Source organism: Lupinus angustifolius, chromosome LG08, assembly GCF_001865875.1.
Source record: "Lupinus angustifolius cultivar Tanjil chromosome LG08, LupAngTanjil_v1.0, whole genome shotgun sequence".
Lineage (NCBI taxonomy): Eukaryota > Viridiplantae > Streptophyta > Magnoliopsida > Fabales > Fabaceae > Lupinus > Lupinus angustifolius.
Window position 1 is genome coordinate 8028171 of NC_032016.1, and position 10423 is coordinate 8038593.

Below are 10423 nucleotides of genomic sequence, written 5' to 3' on the forward strand. Positions count from 1 at the left end.
TTATTACTACTTCAAGATTAGAGTATCCAAGATTAGGGTGTGACAGCCTAATCTCTTTGTGGACGTAATATTGTTTAGTAATAAGTATAAGTGATTATCATTCTACCAATTTAGGACATACACTAAAAGGAGGATTTTAGAACTTGGTGTTTGGAGTTAATCAAAGTAAAACATAAGAACTTGTCTAAGTAGTTCAAACTCATAAGAAGTTGAGAAATCTTTTCCTTATTCAAATTGATCTTGTCTCCTCAAGAATTTGTGAATACTTAGTTTATTTTTCTTGTTAATTTATTTATATTTATGTGCAAATCAAATAACAAAACCATCAAAATATGTTTAACCCATTGTTTGTGCATTGACATGTTTATATGATTCATTCTATTAGGCAATTCCTTGTGGTTCAACATAAACCTATACTATACTACTGAATCTTGAAAGAGGTGTAAATTGTAAAATAGTAAAGTGTTATCAATAAATTTATTTGTTGAAAACACCTTTTAATATACAAAAGTGATGAAACTAACTTACTAACTTTTATTTATTGTCATTTACTTTCTACAATTTATTTATTCTTTAATACCAACCTTCCTTAAGGAAGAATTTTGGTTTGTTAATAAAATGAACCCGAAATGGAGTAAATAAATAACGGTCACTTAAAAAGGTTTCTTAACTAGTGGGTTTTTACTCCACTAGTTCAACTTTTGCTTGCTTTTTGGATTTTTTAATTTTATAAATGTACACAACAGAAAAATAAATTAAAGAATGTACAAAAAGAAAAATAAATATATACAAAATTGAAAGAAAATTGTATTTACAATTACTAATGACAAAATATATAAGTATGAATTTCTATTATGTAAAATTCCCCAACAACGACGCCTTGTTGAAAGAGTTTTATAGAGGTTTTCCCCTCTCAACAAATTGTCCCCGACAACGGGGCCAATTTGTTGAAAGACTTTCTCTACTGGTTGCCTATTTTATTGTTGCAGTAAGTTTCTGATTGTTTTATAACTTTATTTATTGACAGGTCGATTCTTTGCTCGCTATCTCAGCTTTGTTAGAATAAATTCCAATGTCGGTTTAATGGTTTCAAGAATGTTCCATTAATAAAAAACTTAGTTTTATTGAATTATTAACAATTTCATACTATCTCGGCTTTGTTGGAATAAATTCCAACGCCGATGTAATGGTATGAATTTAACAAATTAATACAAGTGATATTTATTTTTCGTTTTCCTTTATTAACCAAACTATTTGCTTATGGAAGGTTGGTAAAGAAAAAATAAATAAAGCAATAAAATTATAATTTAATCGTACCACTTCTTTCGAAGGGTTGCGATAAGGAATAAAGAATAAAACAATAAATAAAGGTTAGTTGCGGAAATGACAGGTCGACTATTTGTTGAAAGATTATTTTCGATGCTTGCTTTGTTGAGGCATCAAGTTTCTAATTTATTTAATGACAGGTCGATTCTTTGCTCGCCATCTCGGCTTTGTTGGAATGAATTCCAACACCGGTATAATGGTTTCAAGAATGTTCCTTTAATAAAAAACTTAGCTTTATTGAATTATTAACAATTTCGTACCATCTCGGCTTTGTTGAAATAAATTCCAACGGCTATTTAATGGTATGAATTTAGCAAATTGATACAAGTGATAATGAGTGATATTTAATTAGTTAGTGACTCTATTTATTTACTTCCTTTTCAGGTTCCTTTTAACCATACCATAAAGGCCGGTCTCATTTTATAAAATTAACCATACCATTTGTTATGAAAGGTTGGTATCAAAGAATAATAAAATGACAAAAGAATAAAGTTAGAAGTTAACCGTACCAATTCTTTCGAAGAGTTGGTATAAAGAATAAATAAAACAATAAATAGTTAGTTGCAGAATTTAAATGATAGAAAATAAATTTTAGTTGCGGAAATGTAAATGATTTAAAGTAAAAAGTTAGTAGTTAATCACTCATTACAAGAATTTAATTTTGTTTTTCTTCTCAACACTTTGATTGCACAAAATTTTCAAGGATCACTAAGGTGTTCCTTAGGTTGTAATGAGTCTTGGCTATCAAAGAAAATTTGGTTTTCAAGATATTCAAAGACAATTTTCAAGTTAAAAGAGAGGAAAAATTGATTTGACTTTCAAACATATACTCAATTTCAACTTTTTCACCTTTCTTCTTTTTCTTCCTTTCCTTTCTTGATCTTTTTATGTAACTTTTCTTGATTTTTCTCAATCTCTCTTTACTCTTTTTTGGAGCATTTCTTTACTTTTGATTTGTAAAGAGATTGAGAAAAGTATAGGAGATTTCATATTTGTTTTTCCATATTAGGCTCAAGGGTTGTGTTTGAAAAAAAATAATTTTTATTTTTAAGGTTCAAAGGGGTTAGCAAATGATGTTCCTATTTTTGTATGGTCATTTGTCGTCAAGTGGCTCATTCTATTTGAAAGAACTTGCCTTGACCATTTCCTATCAAATTGTGTGCAACCAAGTAAAGAAAGATTCACACAAAATCAATTGTGCAAAACCAAAAAGTTTCTCACTAAGCTCATATGATAATTGTGTTTGGCTTACACTCCCTCACATTGTTTTTTTTATGTATAACTCTTTGATTTTCAAACAAATTCACAAGTTCATGATAAACGAGTTTCCAAAAAAATTGTATTTCATCAAAGTTATGACATTATGAATTGTTCACAAAAAAATTCAGATTTTCAAATCATGTTGATAATCTACAAAGTCATTGACCTTGTTAAAATTTTAAGCCAAGTTGTGTTATCTTCTAAGTTTAGTTTCAACAATTTCACTTTTTAAACAAATTATCAAAAAGAAACTAAAGTAAATACACTAATTAAAAATTAAACACACTAAAAAATATTTAAAGCAATTAAACACACTAAAAGAAATTAAAAAGCATACAAACATACACTAAAAAAATTAAAAAATACAGCAAAATGAATTTCTTTCAAAATGTTATACACACTCACCCCAACTTAAGTTCTGGACTTGTCCTCAAGTCAGTTTAAAAATATTTTAAGGAAGTTTGTGTAACATTTTGAAAGATATGAAATTAAAAACTAACCAACATTTTTAGTAGAACTCAAAATTTTATTCTCCTTGATTTTACTATCCTCTCCAAGATAGTGGTACCTTTAGAGCCAACTCCTCATTTTTGTCTGTTTGTTTTTGGAATTGTTTCCTGTAAATCAATAGAACTTGCAATTTCTTTTTCCATGAGGTTAGCATAAAAATTTACATAATTTTTCAATAGTCAAAACATTATGTTCATGAATAAAATTTGATTGACATAAATTCCATTTAAACAACATGCTTATTTCATGAAAATGATGTTTATAAAAATTGTTTCAAGCATGTTTCAAGTCCAATTGATAAATGGAAATCCAAAAAGAATTTTATGGAATCCCAAACAACAAGATATGAATTCAAACAACAAAAAATAAATCCATTTAAAAGTTCATGAAAATTATTTTGTTAATTGGTAAACCAAACAACAACTTAGTAAACCAAATAACACATTTTTAGGAATTCTCAAGTTTGGAAAAATTAAATTTTTTGCACAAATTGAACAAGCATGATTTTAGTTTTTTATAAATTTATTTCTCAATTTAAAATCATCAACTAATGCATGTTTATGGAGATATAGGTTTAAGTATCACATAATAAAATATGAGCATCAAAAGTTGCATGGTGAATACTTAACCTTTAAGGATTAAAGCAGTTGGGCGTTATTATTTTATATCAACTCATATCTCTATGAAAAAATGCTCATCTTAGATTAAGGTTTTATTTATTTCTCATATCTACTGATCTGCTTCTACTTAGTCATGTCTTAACATATTCAAAAACTAGTTACAAAATACTAACAATTTAATAACAAGAACATACCTTACAATAATTACCAACATTATATACATGCATACCATGTTTGTTCATTAGGAGAAATGAGTAAGGTTACTCTGTTAGGGTTTTTGAGAAGATGAGTTCCAAAATTCTTGCTCCTGGGAAACTCGGTGCTTAATCCTCTTGGTTTTTCTTCTTCTTCGTGTGTGTGCGTTACTCTGCGCTCTGCTTAGGGTTTCGCATTCTCCACTAGTTTATCTTCTTCGTGCGATTCTCTGTGCTCTGCTTTGGGGTTCCTCTGGTTTTCTTCTTCGTGTCTGTGTGTTCAGCTTCAGTTTCCTCTGCTCTTTTTTCGGGTTCAATGAAGCCTCCAGTCCCTGCAATTCCGTGGGGATTTCTAGACGAGCTTTCTTCTTTTGGCTCAGAGCCAAAGGCAAACTTTGTTGCTTCTACTCAGAAAACGAAATCTTTTGCTCAAGCGGTAACAAATTCGGCCCATGTTTTTGTTTCGCAACTTCCACAACCCTACTTAAAAGGGGACGCCATTGCCATTAAGATTATTGAAGCCGACTATCATGCGGGTCTTCAAAGATGCAAATCGCATCTCCATGGGAGACTGATTCTTGCTAAATTCGACAAGCCTATGAAGTTTGTTGAGTTAAAAGAGAAATTGACATCTCTGTGGAGCAATATTGGTAAGTGGTCAATGATTTCGTTGAGAAAAGGCTTCTACGACTTCTCATTCTCATCGCCGGAAGACATGAGAACTATTTGTTCCATCGGTTCATGGAGCCTTAAACCAGGTATTCTCCGTATGTTTTTATGGTCCCCTGATATTAATCCTAATTTGCAAAGGCTGTCTCACGCCCAATGTTGGGTTAAAATACATGGTTTACCCCAGGAGTATTGGTGTCCTCATATTATTTTTCGATTGCAGGGGGAATTGGTACACCGATATCCCTAGATGAGGCTACAAGCAATCGAACCTTCGACCATTTTGCTAGATTATTGGTAGAACTGAATCTTAAATCTACTCTCCCTGATCAAATTCTGGTCGAGAGGGAAGGCTTTGCTTTTTTTGTCCCAATTGAATATGAGAGTCTGCCGGATTTATGTGTTGGTTGTCATACTATTGGCCGTAGTTTGGGGAATTGCAGAAGGCTGCCCAAGCAAAAATCAGAAGCTAAAGCTCCTGAAGCTCACAAAAATGGGGCTAGAGAACAACCATCAGTTGAAGTGGTTCCTCAAATCCCGGTTAATAACGATTTGTTCATCAACCTGGAAATAGATGATCGGAATATCAATGATCTTCATGGTCTGGAAAGGGTGGAAATTTATTATGAAAGTAACTCTAGCATTCATTTGGAAGAGGATCTTATTGTTCCTGCTTCGGTTCCAGCTAGTACTCTTATGCAGGAAAAGTGTACTCAACTTATTCAACAAGTTACTCCTGTGCAGATTATGAATGATCATGACAATCCGGTGGTTGCTAATGATTTGAGATTAGTTGTTAGGCTCTAGGTTGATGATTCTCTGGATGAAGAATTGGAAGAGGAAAGTTTAACTAATGTGCTTAGTAAATCCCAAAAGAAGAGGTTAAAGAAGAAGAACAACATTGAAAAGTCTTACGATACCCGTAAGGGTGGCCTTTCCTATATTGTTCAATGAAGGTCCTCTATTGGAATTGTAGAGGTTTTGGTAGACTAAAGACTAGGCTGGTGCTTCAGAATTTTTGTGTCACCCACAAGCTGGACCTAGTGTTTATTTCTGAACCTATGATTCCGATTGTTTCAGTTAGCTCTACTTTTTGGAATTCTCTAAACCTTGATATTTTTGTTGTTAATAACAGAAGTGATGTTCTTACTAATCTGTGGGGTCTTTGTTCCAGGGGTGTGGTTCCCCATGTGCTTTTGAGCACGTCTCAGTTTCTAGCTATTTCTGTTACTCTTGATAATAAGGCGGTTAATGTGTGTGTTGTTTATGCTCATACCAGCTATATTCAAAGAAGAATTTTGTGGTCTGATGTCATGGATGTTATATCTGTTTTTCCTGGTCCTTGGTGTTTTATTGGTTACTTCAACACAGTGGTTGGTGCTAATGAATGTAGAAGCTCTAGAGTTCTAGCCAGAATCCCATCCGAAGAATTCAAAGTTTTTATTGAGAATGCTAATCTCCTTCATTTACCTACAAGAGGGGCTCCTTTCACCTGGTCTAATAGGAGAACATGGTATGCTCTCACTGAGAAGCGGTTGGATAGATCTCTTTGCAATGAAACTTGGCTGAACCTTTGGTCTCAGGTTTCCTGCTAGACTTTGCCCAGAAGCTCTTCTGATCATCATCCGCTTTTATTTTCTGCTTATCCTGGTTCTCCTCCTCCCTTCACTCCTTTTAAATTTCAAAAATGTGGCCTCTTCATCTTGATTGCAGGAGAGTCATTTCCAAAGCCTGGAAGGTGAACTTTTTTGACTGCCCCATGTACATTTTTTCTGAGAAGCTGAAACTTCTGAAAAAAGATCTTAGAACTTGGAACAGGAGGGTTTTTGGTAATATTCATCATACAGTTGATAATGCTTTGTCTAATGTAGATCTCATCCAAAACTACATTGCTGATATTGGCCCTAATCATGAGTTGCTGGAGCAAGAGGATCAAGCTCAGAAGGCCTTATTCCATGCTTTGGGGATGAATGAGGTCTTTTGGAAGGAAAAAATATAGGATAAATTGGCACATCCATGGCGACAGAAATACTAAGTTCTTTCACAAGGTCATGAAAATCAGACAAGCTACTAAAGCTATGTCTATCTTGATGGACGAGGAAAGGATTTTATGTTATCAGGATGATATAGCTTTGTCTGAGATGCTCTCTGCTTGCATTATCTACACTATCCATACAATTTGGCTTTGTCGTAATAAAAACAGATTTGAGGACAAGAAGATCTACCTTGCTCAGGCAATTTCTAGAATCAAAAGGGAAGTTAATCTTTCTGGTACACTCTCTTTAGCAATTGGTAAGAACTCTCTACAAGAATTTTTCATGTTTAAAGCTTTGAATATGTTGGTTAGACCCTGCAAGCCTCCTTCAATATAACTGAAGTGATATGGTTACCTCCTACTCCAAATTGGATAAAAATCAACATGGATGGTGTGGCTCACGGTTCCCCGTGATCATCATGGTAATTTCTTGGGTGCTTTTGCAACTTTCTTAGGTATTCATTCTGCCATTTTCGCAGAGTTCAGTGCTGCTTTAATATCTATTGAGTTAGCTATAATACAGGGGTGGTCTAATATTTGGTTGGAATGTGACTCCTCTATGGTCGTTGATATTTTCAACAGAAAAGTCTCGCCTCCTTGGAAGCTGTTAAATAAGTGGAATGTCTGTAAAACTTCTATCACTAACCTGAACTTCAAAATTTCTCACATCTTCAGAGAGGGAAACAAATATGCAGATAAGTTGGCTAATCATGGTCTATTTTATTGGTCTCATTTATGGTGGAATGTATTGCCTTCATTTCTTAATGAGGATTTTGCTAGAAACAAGTTAGGTCTTCCTAACTTTAGATTTAGAAACTTGTAACCTTGTTTCCTTGTAATCCTTCTTATTAATCTATTTCCGTCAGTGCGTTGCACTCTCGGTTTATAAAAAAAAAATTGCATACCATGTTTGTTGACACTTTGATGAAGATAAGATGACACACGTGGGATTATGTCATCAGAGAGAGGCATAGGTTTGGATTAAGCTTCTTTTTTACTCTTGGAAAGATCATTTAAATCTCCAGACAAAGGCCTATATGGATTACCTTTAAGGCCTTGTTCTCTTAGCAATTTTTCTAACTTCTTTGGTATAAACCAATAAGAGTTTATAATCCTCCATAACCATATAACAAAACCAACTGTAAGTGTGACAAAAAGTGTAGTTGATACACATGCTTCTACCATTTTTGCCTTGGTGATTGGTTTCTATGAGAAAGAAAACAATGTAAGCAAAGTAAAATGGTTCAAAGTTCAAACCATGAATGTTTAAGATTGGATTGGTGGTAGAATATGAGTTCCTGCTTTTCTGTATTGTTTTTTGTTTTAATGTAAATTAATGAATAAAATTTCTATTTTCTTTTTGATTTTTTAAATAAAGATTATTTTTCCAGAATCATGTCTACTACCATTTTACTTTGACACATTAAAAAAATTAAGTCCTCAGAAATAAAGTTGGAATGATAGGAGAGTTTTTTATTATGTGTCAAAATTCTAGTGGATGAGACATGATTAGTGACATATTATTACTTTCATTCATGTTTTATGTAGTACTTCGAGAAGAATAAGAGTCTGCTATCACCAAGATTTCATGTCCCCCTATCTCTCGTAAATGACATTACATCAAATAATATAAATATATTTATTGTTATTTTTAGGAAATTTATTTTTATTTAAGTGTTACTTTTTAATTGGGTGTGATAGGAAATAGGGACATGCTTTGGGACTAGTGATATATGTTTCTTCTACAATTAAGACTTCTATCTCATTTCCTTACGCTAACTCAATATTACCAGTAAAATTTTGACAAATATGTATCTAATGAAAATTAAGTTAACTTTGAAAGTTGACAATATTACATATGATTGTACTTGATTGATTTGAAACAAAGAGATAGAACTATTTTGGCATTCTCTTTCTTTTTATAGTGATACACAATTTTTTAAAAACTATTAAATGATTTTTTTACCATTTAACTAAATATTCTTATTTAATCTACATTGGTAATTAAATTAAAATGTTGTCTCAAGTGGTACATGTTTGACTTCCCTTAAGCAACGTCTTGGGTTTGAGTCTTGTGGATAGAAAAAAGTACCTGCTGGGAGAGTTAGCCCCACATACCAATGAATGTTCCCGGCTTGGACAAGATTGCCTCCAGTGCGAGTATACCTGTAGGAAACCAAACAAAATTAAAAATAATGAATAAGTGGTGAAAATGAAAATTGATAAATGTGGATATCATTACAAAATAAATTATAAATACGTATTAGTTTATGAGATATAAAATCTCTAAATATATGTAATTTGATTTCCTTATTTGGTGATGTGATATTTTTGCATTTCAATGTTAGCCATTGTTGGATCATTGATTAAATCATTGTACTATAGAAGCATGTATTCCCTACAACACTCCATTTCTTGAATGTTAGCTTCAGATTATGCCTAACAATAACACCAATGTAGCTTACCAATGTGTTGCCACCATTCGAGTTTAATGGTTGGCCTTTAGAGTTCCATTGAACTTCTATCTTCACAACCTTGCTTCTTGACCAAATGACCTTCTTCATGGGAGTCATTCCATGTAGAGGTCGTTTTCGAGAAACGATTTGTGTGTCTTATGGAGTCGGTGTAGCTTCGTCACCACTGTGAGAACCATGATCTCCACTTTGAGAAGCCATTGATGAAGTTTTTTGAGGTTTATGAGGGTTTGTTGAGAGTAGGAGGGTTTGTTGAGAGTATGAGGGTTTGCTGAGAGTATGAGGATTTCTTTTCGATTAAGTTTCAGAGCGTAGATGGAATGATTAATTTTTTAGATATTTAAATTGTATTACCAATTTAACAGCGCATATTAACAGCAGCGTTGTTGAATAAAAATCTTCAACATCGCATACTAACAGTAGCAATGTTGTATTTACATCTTCAACAACGCATGTTAAGGATTGCGCTGTTGTTGTGTATCTAGTTGTTTACTACTTATTTTCATTAACACATATTCAACAACGCATGTTAAAGTAGTGTTGTTGTATTGACATCTTCAACAATGCATATTAATGATTGCGTTGTTGTTGTGTATCCAGTTGTTTACTATTTATTTTCATTAACACATCTTCAATAGCGCATATTAATGTTTGTGTTGTTGTTGTGTATCCAGTTGTTTACTACTTATTTTCATTAACGCATCTTCAACAGTGCATGTTTAAGTAGCGTTGTTGTATTGACATCTTCAACAATGTATATTAATGCTTGCACTGTTGTTGTGTATCTAGATGTTTACTATTTATTTTCATTAACACATCTTCAACAACGCTATATTAATTATGCGCTGTTAAACTGAACTTATTTTCCAATTTAACATCGTGATCACAATTATGCGCTGTTAAATTAATATTTTACATAATTGGAAAATATTTATACAACATGAATTAAAGTTATTTAAGATGAAGTTGCCATGAAGTAGATTACTATATAATTGTGTTTACTAATACGAAACTGGAAAAATATTAAACATTACATTTTGTTAATTTGTTTTTGTATCTATTAATTATTGTTAATTTGTTTATTGTATTTAATTTATTAATAATGAACAGAAAAAATATTAAAGAAAATAACCATCCAAATAATTAACAAAAAATAAAAATTAACATCAAAAATAATTGTTTTATTATTCATTCAGAGAGGCAAAATACATTATGATGAACTAAATGATTTGGTACATGTGAGTATAATGAACTAAATGATTTGGAAGATGAAGAATACAATGAAAATGATTTCAATGAAGAAAATAATTTTTTCCTCGACTCCTCTATACAAAA

The 10423-nt window shown here is 32.2% G+C and overlaps 1 protein-coding gene across 1 annotated transcript in view; it reads right to left on the bottom strand.

Moving 5' to 3' along the window:
* LOC109355147 (11-oxo-beta-amyrin 30-oxidase-like) overlaps nt 1–7850 on the bottom strand; it is an 18639-nt gene extending 10789 nt beyond the window's left edge. Inside the window, exon 1 of the mRNA XM_019598119.1 lies at nt 7520–7850. Within this exon, the coding sequence (XP_019453664.1) occupies nt 7520–7586 (67 nt within the window). The 5' untranslated portion in view covers nt 7587–7850. The remainder of the gene's footprint in view (nt 1–7519) is intronic.